The following is a 14,030-nucleotide window of genomic DNA, read 5'->3' as shown; positions in this document are numbered from 1 at the left end:
TATCAACGTAGCTGAAAACAACCAGTGTTTAGTACAGTTAGTCTACTCTCAGCTAGTTGTTCGTTCTTACTTTGTTTTGGGTTGGGTTTTCTTTGTTTGTTTGTTTTCATGTTATTACATTATTAGAGTATACTCTTTGCAGTTGGAGGCATTTAAAGGAAATTTCAGATTCAGTTATTTCAGCAAACTTTTTTTTTCTATCTCTCCATATTTCTCTATTAGCAAACATTTTTACTCTATAAAGCAATTACGTGTTGTTATACACTACAGTTGAATCAACCTGTGGAAATTTGTGTGAGGCAGCTAAATATCACTCCAGAATTAGTTACTGGAAAACAACATTAATTTTTCATGCTGTGTTACTGACTCCTAGTATAATATGATCAGTCTTAAAATCATGTGATTACATAAAAACAACTTAAAGGAAAATTGCACATAAAATGGCATACCCAAAGGAAAATACCAAACACTATGACTTAAATATTATTTTAAAATGTTTTCTTAAGGAAAGAACAAACTATATTGGTGCAAACTTCAGAATCAAACTCACTGGAATTTCCTGAAGGAAGAGAAGGAAACAGTTACTGCAAGATTGGTGACTTCAGTGAAAAAAATATTGTGCTTATTATTACACTGTTGCAGAACACATCTATACTATTAGGGAATATGAAATACAATATGAGATACTGCATTTTAGATTTAAGTTTTCAGATTCAGAAAAGCTACTAAATATTTAAACCCTTGAGCCTTTACATTTCCTGCTTACATAATTAGCACAAATGCATTATTCATTGCTATGATGAATTGGGAGATCATGCTTGCCAAGGGTTTAAGAGATTTTCCACTCCTCAGCCCAATGCTGAGGAACAGTCCATGAATGTTAATTTGCCTGGGCTGTTCCTGAGGCTGCTATTCTTCCTTTATAGATATTTTTCTTAACTTACTTGAAATGAAAAGCAAGCAGTGTTATGATAGGACTGTTGTCATGGCTACAGAGGAGCATGAATAATGGAGGCGATAGCTATTTTGCTTTTAGCCCTGTCTCTTACTACTTTTTTCTGTTTCTAACTTCAGCTACTTATTACAGGGGAAAACAAGGCTTAAGTAAGCAGGTCCCTGATCCTTCAACAGAAGTCATCTTCTGTGCACATCTCCCACTGAAAAAAAAAAAAAAAAAAGGGCAAAGACTAAAGGATCAGTATCCAAGTTGGATAGAAAGTAGAAACTGCAATTCTAAGATCTGTGATACACAGAAAAGTAAAGTTGCAGGCAATCTTAATCACTATGTTTACTTGAACGTAATAAGGAATGCAGGCATTTTCTACAATTTTCTTTTCTTCCAATATTTAATATACAGGTATAAGTCCCAACTTTTTCACAAAGGCTACTTCAAATTCAAAATTAAACCTGAATATAATTAAAAGCACTGATACATGTATTTTCTAAATATAATCCTATACAAATAACAGGACCCTAAGTACTGCAAGATGTAGTGTCAGAGATGCTGTCACATCAGAGAAAACAGACTTACCCGAACACTGCTCCTCCCTGGCAATTATTATAGCAGTTCTGGCAGCTTCTCGGTATTGCTTTAGTGCCATGTATAAGCGGAATAGGTACTTGGCATCCTTAATTAAATCATACAAAAGCAATTAATGCTAACTGAATACATACTGCTGTATCCCCTTTCTTTATTTGCTCATCCCACCACCGCATTCTTTAAAGCGGACAAGATGGCTTATTTTGAGAAGAGCTCTTCATATCAACATGCTTTAGCCGTGCTATGTTCACCTGCAAGTTTTGGCCATTAGTACAGTCAGATGAACGCCCACATTGAGGACCCTGACTGAGTTGTGGCAGTTAGTTGCCAAGCCCTGCCAATATGGACGCAGAAAGCCGCAGACCGTTAGGCACACAGAGAGTTGTACAGGTGGAAACCCAACAGCTTCAGCTGTGTAGGCGTTTATGGTGTCAGAAAAGAACCAAAGGACTCGTAGAAATCAAAATCTTGCTAGAAATGTTTAAATTGTGTTACAGATCTAGATGCAAACATTGCTTAGTGGGGATAAGGATGACAAAATCTCGCCATTAAAGAGTGTATTGTTCTGGGACCAGATGGCAGACATCCAAGACAGCTAAAAAATTGAAAATTAGGGGGACAATTCAGCTAACAAAATGCCTAAAAATTTGTAATTTGCTGTACTATGTACTTTTGATATATTACATGATTCAAGAATGGCAAATGTAGCAAAGGGTTCACCCAAGAACTGGCAATCAAACAGCAGGAAAATTAGTGAAATAATTTAAGCACAAAACTTTGAAAAAACAAGATGGCAGTACTGAAGAGAACGAACATGAGTTCTATTTTTGTAATGTGTACTCAAATTTCTAGCAGACTAGTAAAAAAAAAAAGAAATCAACAAGAGAAAGAGAAAAGAGAATTGCTCTTTCATAAGGATTTTGATAAAATCGTCAAAAGAGGTTATGCCTAAAAATACAGCTAAATACAAAATAAAATGACCTTGCTTATGATGAAAAGGAACTATTAAGTGAAAAAAACCAAACCTGGGCTACTGTCACTATTTTATACCTTTAGCAGTGATTTCTAAAATGGGATCAATAAAAAGTAAAGTTTGTACATGATAATCTTTTAACTAGTAAATCAAGATGAAATTAAGCTGAAATATTGTATATAACGGTATGGTTCCAACTTAAATATACACATCAGAAAAAAAAATAGACACTGGTGGCTTTATAGACAGCTTAGCAAAAAACACAAGCCAACTAATTCTGCAATATTAGTAGTAAACCCAAACATTTACAATGTGTATTCTATGTTAAAATGGTATAAAAATTTCTTTAAAAAGAATTGTATTAATCGATGTTGTGCTGTTCTCTGGAATACTGGGTGGGTTTTGTATGTAAGTCTCAAACACATAGCAAAAAAAGCAGAAACTGAAACGAATAGAAATATGAAAGATATAAATATATTTCCTTATAAAGAAGATGACTGAAAAGATTAACTCCCTACTTGAGAGGCAAGGAAAAAAATGACAAAAAAAAAAAATCACTGAAATAAAAGCAAGAGAGAAGACTGGCATACAGAAAGAAAAAAGGCAAGTCAAATTCTTCTTTTTAACTCACAATATAAGGAAAAACATTAAGTGACCAAAAGTAATTAAACTATTGATGGAGCAGAATTTTAAGTAACACATGATCAAAACGTTGAACATCGTAAGAACCATAACTTAACCATAATGAAATAGTTATCTGGATAATAAAGTAACTACAACTACTTATATTACTGCATATTATTTATCCACTGTAAACTGCCTTACAAAGGAAAATTGCTATTCCCTGAGTGGGGTAAAACAATAATTTTTATGAATGGTAGGTTATGATGTAATTCTTCCCAATTTCTGACACCTCCTAATGACCACAGATGGTCAACCCACTGATGATAGCAGAAGGCTGCACTTCTTCCCCACCCAGGCTACTTCTCCTTTTTCTCCTGCTGCAGCAGGAGAAGGATCCTGTCCCAGCACAAACCAGTGGTCTTATATGGTATTTGCCACGTCCCTAATTATACTTAACTAATATATTTAAATGACTTGCATGGCAGCCATATGTAGAAAAAATTATAAAAGTAGAAGGCATTTAAGAAAAATTAGTCTCATATTTTACTTTCATATTCTTACCTTTAAAGTCAGCCATTTTAAAAGCAAAAAATGCAGGAAGGAATTTTCAATTGACAACACATTTCCTAAGGTCTTTGGAAAAATTTATTATTGCAGTCTAACTGATCTTAATATTAGATAGCCATGATTTTAATTTAGTTCAGCTTTTTAAAACACATGTACTTAGAAAATATGCACACAGAAGACAGCAGAATCTTGCTACTTAACACTCCCTGAAAAATTACAAAAGAACACATGACAAATTAAGAAACTTTACATGTTAACGTTAACAAATACAATAGTTGACATAATAACACATTAAGAAATAGTTTATAATTAGTCAGACAATAGTGTAGCAACATTTTGGTAAGCATAATAATTTTGATAATATGGTACTTCATTAAAATGCCACAAAATTGTTGGCTGTGACAGATTTAAAGCAATCAGGCTGCTGTGAGCAATGATCTGGTTTGAAGATCAATGCTTGAAAGGATTAGCAAGTTTCTGCTGCATGGCTACTTTAGGTTCACTTTTACTTTTCAGCTTTACAAAAATACCACCACATAAAAGCTGCTATTCTCTAAAAACAACCCCATTGGCTTGATAATTTCAAGAACACCGTCTCCGTAGCATAATAAGGATAAAGATGAATTGTTTTTAAAGTAGATTTTTAAAACAAATATGTATGATTTGATAAAGGAAAATTTTGTTACTCACAGAGAGAGACTATGGCAGATTGGATTAAAGCATTCAGAAGAACAAGAGAGAGCTTTTAAACAAGGAAAAGAAAGCTCTACATTGAAGTTCAAAACAATGTTAAATATGGCAATTACGGCATTCACAAAATTCCTAAGTGTTTTCTAAAATCTTTAGAACCTCTTCACTATGGAGATCGCACTGTAGCTCACTTCCCTTATCCAGACCTATGCACTTCTTTCAACCAGATGACTAGGCTGCTGCTCTTAGAAAAAAGACTGGATGCTACAGTTTCTGTCCACCCAATTTTCAGCATAAATATGAAATTACTTTTGCTTACACTGATGTTGCACAGATTTTTCATCTAATGCCTCCAACAGCTTCATTCTCTTCTGGTCTCTTGCAGTTGAATTTCGTTTGTTTCACTATGTTTTGCTTCTCTTATAATTTTATTAATGTTCACATTTCAAATTACAGGTAAATAATAAGAGGTAAATAATAGACAGAGGGGTTTTGTGGTGGTTTTTTTTATTAATTTTATAAAAGTAAAGTTGGCTTGGCTATCCACTGTCCAGTGTCTCTAAAAGTCTAAAATATCAAACCCTTAATCTCCTGGCACCATACAAAGAGGAAAGAGCCAGAATTTCTAATCTCCCAACAGAATCATAAACCACAGCTATAATATTAGGGGTGAAATAAACTTACTGCATGAAGACCATGTCCTCTTCATTGTTACCAAACCTTACTCCCCTCAGTATGGCAGAACTTATTTGTCCATACATGTAATTTTGCACCTGACTGTATTTACGGTGAGTTTGTATGAGGTCTTAAATTCCTTGACTAAGGAATTAATTGCAGACTGCAATGTCCACACCTGAGGTCTGGCTTTCACAGTAGAAAAACATGGGTGCAGCCTCACGTAGCTCACATTCAAGCTCTGCTGTAACAGGCAGTAAAACTTGAAGTGGCTCAGCCACTTAGTTCCATGAACAAAAGCCCAAATATGACTGAATGTACCATAAGCTCTATGGACATAAAAAATAGACTGTGAAGCCTGTTTTTCCACAGCTCAAACTCAGAGAAACCAGACAGCTCATCAGTAGTCACTCTCCAAAAGAGCTGTTTGTCATCTTAACCTCAAATGCTGCTGTTCTGATGTCTAACATAATATTTACAGTGGACATTTTAAATCTCTCTTGGAAAAAAAAATAAAAATCACACCAACAGAATATGGTCAAAATATACTTCTTGTATTGTATAAATAGCACAGATCTAATCTATGTTCTGCTTAGTTTGTGAACGATCCTCTTCTTTTATTACCAAACCTATGGCATTGGCAACTAATACACAAAAATCTGTCAGCAAGTATCTTCCAACTCCCATATCCGTATATACAAGAGAGAAAAAGAGGAAATTGTCTACCAGTCTGCCAAAAGCCTTTTATTACACCCAGTGAATGGTTTGCTTTTAACAAAGGAGCAGGAAACCTGGAAGAAAAGTAATGGTCCTTTCTACATTTTATTAGTTGATCATATGACATTAAAAGAAGCCTTATAGCACAGAGCACCTCTTATCTCACAAAGCACCTCCTAAATAGTATAAAAGAAAAAAATGTAAGGTTCTAAGGATCCAAAGAAGATTTTCTATGACAATGATGAGTGAAAACATAAAAATCAGTGTCCACAGTATTTTATTATCCTATTGTTAATCAAACTTCCACGTTAGGAAGGTCTGTCACCAAAAATCTTCAAATGTGCTTCCTGTTTTTTTTTAATTTTCTACCATAAATGAAGTACGTAATTTTATTCTTCAACACAGAACAGAAACTCTGTGTTTTAGTTTACAGAACTACAGCCTATACCTGCAGATGAAACTGACTCTATGAATAATCAATTCAAACTTTAAACTAAATACTTCTACATAATAAGAAATCCAAAAAGAAAGATAATTTTTTTCAAATAAGGTTTAACTGTCATATGGACATCCGCATGAAGCCATTACATTTTCAAGTGATCTCAGTGGCACATTTTTGAGTTGCTTTGAGCTAAGCTCATTTTTAAAACGTGGTCATTAATCCCTTCAGAAATCAACAGGGAGCTGGTAATTTTGAAAATCTGTCCACAACTTTTTACATCTTATGTTGATGTGTGAATACAGGAACTAATGTAGCCTGATCATCTTTGGGTTTTTGTCCTTCATCTCCTATTTACTACCTCACTTTCTTCCACTGCAACAGTTAGACCAACGCCCCACACTGCAAGAAGAGATCAGTCCTGTAGCTAGTCTTGAGACACGCACATGCTGAGTACCCATTTGGGAAAGGCAACAGCTAGCTGGCTAACTGGCATGAACAAACAGCTAAGTTTTGTCTCTTTCCCTCAGTGTGAGTGTTAATTTGAATCTCCTCTGTCCAACTACCTGCTTTCATAAAGCTTGGAAAAAGATGATTACATCTAGGATAGTTACTGCCTTTCTTATCATTCTGAAACTGAAGTTACTGGGTGAATGACTTACAGAGCGATCATGTAAGTCTTGCTCCTTAATGAAACCGAGCTAAAACACAATCTGTCTACCAAAACTTTTAATTTTACAAAATAAGCTCAAAAGATCTTGTAGCACAGTGTGACACAATAGCAGTGATAAAAATACAGTACCTTGGGCATGCCATCACTCTCTCCCATAAGATAGTCTATCAGCTGATTTGTTAGGGCTTCATCTTTTGCCCGTCCCACCTATTAAATAAAGACAGAAGAAATTATGCTATGAAAGAGAAAGGAAAAATACTCATAAGGAGGCTTTCCATAAAACCACTGAAACTAGACAGATTTAAAACATGATTTTCTTTTAGTTCTGCGTGTTCAAACCAGATGATTACTTGTTTCATCAGCTTTGACATGCAGTAGTTCATATTTACTTTCTAATGTGTTATGTCAGAGGACTGTAACTAAATGGGTCTCTCTACCGGCATGAACTGTTCCTCTGCTTCAGTGTTGGGAAGGCGTCTGAATCTAGGGACCATGAGTTGAAGCCTGCTGTCACAAAGCTACGTCTATCAACCCAGCACAACTTGCGCCTCAGAGGAATATTCAGTGCTGGTCACTAGAACAGAGCCAGCACTATCTGGCCAGTTGAAGAGACAGTCTCAAAAATATGGCTGAGATGTTGAGATCCCACAAGGATACATAAGGTACAACTGCAGCAATAGTCTTTGGGCTGTTTCATAGCCTTTGGTTTATTCATTTGGGCTGAAACATCTGGATCCAGAGGAAAGCATTAGACACCTCAAACTTCAGTCTTACAAGCCCTGCCAACAGCTTTGTGAGATGGAAGGCCTCAAGAGTGGCTGTGCTATCTCTAAGCAGAGTCATGTCTACTCTTTAAAAGAGTCTGAAAAAACTCTAGTACTCTAGTGATACCTAGCAAGATTTTCAAAGCTGTGGGTTCTTCAATGATACAGAGGCAGTACGAGAATGGTTTGGATGACAGAAAGTGAAAGTCACAGTGGATGCATAGATGGAAGCTGGCAATGGGCCTGCTTAGGCAGGTTTTCAGCATATATTGTCTAGAAAAGAATCACAAGAAACAGAGTAGGTTCACATGTACTGAGGTGCAGCATGAGCTGGAGACCTGATGACTACAGAATCTTGGAGATCATAAGCAAAATAACTAAACAAAGATTGCTTAATCCCAAATTTCTATTTTTTTTAGGGATGGAAAGGAGATTTTTTGAGATAATAAGGATGAAAACAAAAAGGTGTTAGTAAGACTGATGCTGCAACTGGTCTTCCACCTGATAGGGTTGCTGAGAGCAGTGAGCAGTGGATATTGTCTACCTTGACTTCAGAAAGGCTTTTGACACTATTCCTATAACATCCTTATTGAGAAGCTGATGAAGTATGGGTTGGATGAGCAGACAGTGAGGTAGACTGAAAACTGGCTCAATCATCAGGCCCCAAAGGTTGTGATCAATAATACAAAGTCTAGCTGAAGGCCAGTAACTAGCAGTGTACTCCATGGGTCAATACTGGGGGTCCAATCTGATCTGGATGATGGGGCAGAGTGCACCTTTAGCAAGCTTGCTGATGGCACAAAACTGTGTGGAGTGGCTGATATACCAGAGGGCTGTGCTGCCATCCGAAGGGTCCTTGACAGGCTGGAGAAATGGGCAGACAGGAACCTCATGAAGTTCAGCAACAGGAAGCACAAAATCCTGCACCTAGGGAGGAACAACCCCATGTGCCAGTACATGCTGAGGGCCACCCAGCTGGAAAGCAGCTTTGCAGAAAAGGACCTGGGGATCATCAAGCTGAACATGAGTCACCAATCTGCCCTTGCAGCAAAGGCGGCTAAGGTATCCTGGGCTGCATTAGAAGGAGTGTTGCCAGCAAGTCAAGGCAGGTGATCATTCCCCTCTATTCCAGGTGACGCCACACCTGCAGTACTGTGTCCAATTCTGGGCTCCCCAGTACAAGAGAGAGAAGGACATATTGGAGAGAGTCCAGCAAAGGGCCACTAAGATGATGAAGGGCCTGGAGCATCTCTCATGAGGAAAGGCTGAGAGAGCTGGGACTGTTGAGGCTGGAGAAGGCTTGGGGAGGATCTTGTCAACTATATAAATACTTGAAGGGAGGGTGCAAAGAGGAAGGAGCCAGGCTCTCTTTAGTGGTGCCCAGTGACAGGACCAGGCAATGGGCACCAGCTGAAACACAGAAGGTTCTATCTGAACATCATGAAACACTTTTTCACTGTGACGGTGACTAAGCACTGGCACAGGTTGCTCAGGGAGGTTGTGGAGTCTCCCTCCTTGGAGATATTCAAAAGCCATCTGGACACGGTCCTGGGCAACTGGCTCTAGGTGGCCCTGCTTGAGCAGAGGGGTTGGATCAAATGACCTTCAGAGATTCCTTCCAATTTCAACCATTCTGTGACTGTGACAGAGAGTGAGAATGGAGGCATATTGACCTCTCTAACCATAGTGTGCAGACTGCAAAAATCAGCAAAACTGAAAAAGCATATATAGATATTGCTAAAAAAGAAAATTCCAAACTCAGGGGTCTCTGACACACAAATACAAAAATCTGAATGAATTCATAAACCCTTTGAAAGACTGAAAACACATTTTCCTCTGGTGTTAGTATTAACTTCTACTTTTTTAATGTTTAGATACCACTTTCACTGACACAGTTTTCCTTCTATTTGCAATCTGTCCAAACACACTCACTAACACTAGGAAAATGTCACAATACTGAAGGTAAACTTCTTGAAAAGATGAAGAATTTTTTGGTTTAGCGAAGTTGCTTACTGTTTCAATTGCCATTTCTATAGCCAAGTTATCTTCTGTGCTTGGACTTTTCATAAAGTGCTTTAATGCCTAAAATGATACAAAAGAAAAGTCAAAACTGAGACACATGAAATTAACATTTTCCTAATTTTTATCAAGTTATTTCTCTCTGCATTTTGACAGACAAGTGGCACACTGAATGCTTATCTTGACTGTATTTTACAGCCATAATGATAACCACATACACTATAGAGGTAGCAGCGGCTCTTACAGATACTCCTGCAAGAAAGAAGAGTTGAGTCTTTGCCAAATTCTGGTCTATACCTTCATTTAACTGTGAAAGATGTTCACAGCAATATGATGACAAGAAATTAATGATTAATGTGCCATTGGATCTCCCTTATGGCCCAGCTGAAGGAGTGGTCATCTGCAATTGCTGTAATTTGCAAAAATCAGTAATATTTTTTCAGTATGTGTTCAGTATGCAAAGGTCAAACATTTAATAAGCATCAGTTCACTGATTTGTAACTGACCAAAAGGAAGTGTGTCAACTGATGTACTTCAATTAACGTATTTTCTTTTTTTTAAAGAAAAAAATTTAAGTTACGGCATGCTACAGTATTCAATGAATTAACTAGCAACCAAGTCTTCATTGGTTAAGCTAATAAAATATAAATAAATTCTAATTCTGTGTTCATGATATTTAGAGATTCATTGAGAATAGTATATCATTGATCCATCTAGAGCCTCTACTGCTGTGAAAAAGTTGTGTATGGCAGCATAATTCACAGAATACAATGTGGATAATTGTAAATATAAATAGTTTACTTATATTTTTTACATTTTTAAAAAGTGAAACATCCCTGATTTTGAAGTACTGTATTTTGAACAGTTTCTATGAATGTTTAACTATCACTGTTTTACCCATTAAGTACTGACCCGTCCATATTGACCACACAGCAAGAAAAACTTTCCCGCCTGAAAATGTTTCTTTTCTCCTTCAAAATATAGTGCAATGCTCTGATAATCTTCATTGGTAGTACTTTCAGAACCTGCAACAGATAGATAGCAATCACAGCAGAGTATTCTCACTAAGTAAGATAAAGGCCCTACTGAAGGAACAAATTCCTATTCTACAGGTTTTTTTTCTACTGACATTCAAAGAAAACCAAAGCCAGCTAGACTCAAATTATGTCTTATACAGTTTTTTCCTATTTAATCAGACTAAATGTCAGACATTAGGAGCTAATAATGCAGTGAAAAAATTGTTTCCATAGGTTTTACACCATAAAGGGATTTCTGTTGTTTTAACAGACATAATAAAATGGCATAACTATGACCTACTAATGAATTTTTCCATTATGTCTTGGCAACAATAAAACAGAGCAAGTGATTATGAGATTATCACCTGAATTATTTTCACAGTTTAAAAATAGGCAAGTATATCTGTATCATACAGAGCAAGACTCAGGACCAATGTAACCGTGTGGTAGCAGGGAATACTACTTAGTCTTCTAACCAAGACTCCATTTTACTGTACATGTCTAAAACAAATACAGCCATTACTCCAGAGTTAGTTTTAAACCCTTTTTCCACCCACTTAGATTACAACTTGAGACACCCTATTTTGGATAGAAGGAAGAAAGCATAAGGAACAGTAGAACAATAGCGGCCACCTTGACAAGCAGCTGCAACAGTACATCACCAAGCTAGCTGTTGCCAAGTTTTTATAACCTTCATAACAAGAATACATTTTTTTAAGGGAAGAGATTAATTGAAAATATGAGACAATTTGGTAGATATGTATGTGGAACTGTTTCCACAAAGAGTAGTGCCTGACACAGGTGAAAAATATAAAAGTTATTGCAAATTGACAAGCTGGCCACTGACTGACTTGATGACCTGAGGTAAAAGTCAGCTTCTCAATAAGGTCTCCTTTTTGTCTCTCGCTGAGACAACAGGAGGCCACAAAGACCCTTAAAGGGAAAAAAAGGAAAGATAAGTGACATTCACATGTAAGAAAAGAGCTGGAACCATGAAAAAAGGAAAAGAGGGAATAAAAATGAAGAACTGTACCAGTAAAATTCTCAGTTTTGGAAAAGCAGTACTACGTATGTCAAGGTCAAAGAAAGGGATTCCTCAACGGACATAAGAAAATAGTCTAGACAAATGCTTTATCTCTATGGATAAGCAGGAAAAGCTCTAGCACAGGCAAGATTTCAAAACAACCTAGACTGAAGACCAAGGGAGATACCTAAGCTGAAAACAAAGCCGAGCTTGTAGGCCCGAATTAGACACAGATTGCCAAATCTGTCCATGGTGACTGGAAATGGAAAAGGCTGGGAAACAAAACTTCACATCCGTTGTCTTATGATTTCAAATTGGTCTAAACCAATTAAAAGAACAACAAAACATACTGCAAGCAAACTATTAACCTGGAATACTCACTGATGATATCAGCATAAATCTCCATCTTATTGTGTTGCTGAGCTAATGTGAAAGCTTCATTATTGCACTTGGACATGACCAGAAACTGGATGGCAGAACCATAGTCACCAAGCTGCAGAAAGAATCTAATCAGAATGAACAAATTAATACCTTAGTACTAATTAGCATAATGAATACACCATAGGTTTTAGGAATATATATTTTGTGTCATACAAATATGACATATTTCTGATTTATTTTATATCTCGATTATTTTAAATAGGTTACTAAAATTAACTTAGTATATAATACACCAACTTCCAATAGGTATGGCCTCTTTCACCCTTTGTTCTTTTAACCCACGTAATATGAATGTTACCTGGCCACCATCTTTGCTCCATCAAGAGACTGTGTTTCTCTCACAATATTAACAGCCTTTTCAGGATTATTAAGGTGATCCAAATATAGTCGAATTACACTGTCCCATTGTTTTGCATGCTCATAAGCTATCACAGCTTCCTTGTACCTGCAAAATAATGGTTCCATGTAAGTTTTTCTAATTTTTAAGTAACTCTTTACAATATGGTGTGAAAGAAACAGTATTTTATTTCTGAGAGGTTACTCTGTGACACCTTCCTTTCAGTTTGCATGTAATAGCCTTGTTCTGCATTTACTATGTTTTTTTGTCTCTATTTCATTTTCTCTTGGGAGAATGAAAGGCAGAGACGACAGAAAAATGTCTACCACAATACTGTTGACCTACTCTGCCAGCATCCCTTTTGGTATATCTTAAAAGTGGTTCATCTGTTCCATCAGCAAACATCATCTGTTCCATCAGCTCCATATGAAATCACTTGGGAGTGAAAGAACAATAAAAACCAAACAGATAACTAGTTGTACAATTTTAAAAATGAGACTTCTTTTCTGTTTTGTAAACAAGATCAAGAAATTTTTTCTTTCTCACACTACGCAGTTGATGCAAATAGTATTTTCTAGTCTCATCATCACAAACACTTAGCTTTGGTGTGTTTCATGTTATAAAGCATCATTGTTCTGAAGCACATTTACTTACAGGTAAGGACTAGTGGAAACTATGTTCTGTGATTAAATATAACCTATTTGGGGCTTTCATTTCAGCCAATAATTTCACATTATTCAATATTTTGCAAGTGCAGCCATTAAGATGCTGCAGTAATTTGGTTCTAGAATGAAAAATTTTCTTTCATGATTACTCCCCCATTGAATGACTTTTAAAAATCACAGCTAAAGAGTCATTAGAAACAAACGCAACTTCAATACTCTGCTAAGAGGAATATTGCATTGGGTGCAGTACTTTAAAAACTTCAATGATTTTTGTTAAAAATATATTAATGCTTAGATAGGAAAACAATCAATTAGAAACACATCTTTGATACTAGTGGAAGGTCCTTAGATTATGTTTAAAATCTTTACAGAACACCTTAAGTTTATATATTTCAGAATCCATTTTCACAAGGCTATTTTATGCAAAACAAAGTCTCTCTTTTAATTTATTTTACAAAAAGAGTAATGTATAATAACAGTAACAACAACAACAATAATAATAACATGTTTTATAAAAAAAGATAGGCATTCAAACGTACCTGCCATCTGCCTCTTTGGCCTTTGCATACTGTAGGTGAATCTTTGGAGATGAAACGTGAGGAAGAAGTTCACCAACCTTTGCCCTAGAAATACAAGAAAATAGTTATTTAATAAATATATCTGGTTTCAAATTTTCTTCAGTAAACCAGGCATATTTATATCAACACTGAAAAGGAGGCTAAAAAAGAAGTAATTGAACATAATGTATAAGCTTTGAAGGCACTTTAATAATTTCAAAAAGCTGCACTTTATAAGAACTGGAAATTATAGACTGCTTCATGAACATACAGGCTTAAAGAAGGAAGTTTGAAAGCTTAAGTTTCAAA

At 36.1% G+C, this 14,030-nt stretch overlaps 1 protein-coding gene across 1 annotated transcript in view; it reads right to left on the bottom strand.

Annotated features, from left to right (window-relative positions):
- WDR19 (WD repeat domain 19) overlaps window positions 1–14,030 on the bottom strand; it is a 47,004-nt gene that overhangs the window by 7,679 nt on the left and 25,295 nt on the right. Inside the window, exons 25-31 of the mRNA XM_010574540.1 lie at window positions 13,704–13,787; window positions 12,461–12,607; window positions 12,103–12,227; window positions 10,594–10,706; window positions 9,676–9,744; window positions 7,028–7,105; window positions 1,532–1,628 (exon numbers count right to left, since the gene is read on the bottom strand). Of these exons, the coding sequence (XP_010572842.1) occupies window positions 1,532–1,628; window positions 7,028–7,105; window positions 9,676–9,744; window positions 10,594–10,706; window positions 12,103–12,227; window positions 12,461–12,607; window positions 13,704–13,787 (713 nt within the window). The remainder of the gene's footprint in view (window positions 1–1,531; window positions 1,629–7,027; window positions 7,106–9,675; window positions 9,745–10,593; window positions 10,707–12,102; window positions 12,228–12,460; window positions 12,608–13,703; window positions 13,788–14,030) is intronic.

The sequence above is a fragment of the Haliaeetus leucocephalus genome, unplaced genomic scaffold (assembly GCF_000737465.1).
Source record: "Haliaeetus leucocephalus isolate CR32 unplaced genomic scaffold, Haliaeetus_leucocephalus-4.0 Scaffold439, whole genome shotgun sequence".
Lineage (NCBI taxonomy): Eukaryota > Metazoa > Chordata > Aves > Accipitriformes > Accipitridae > Haliaeetus > Haliaeetus leucocephalus.
This window is presented reverse-complemented; position numbering and strand designations above follow the sequence as displayed.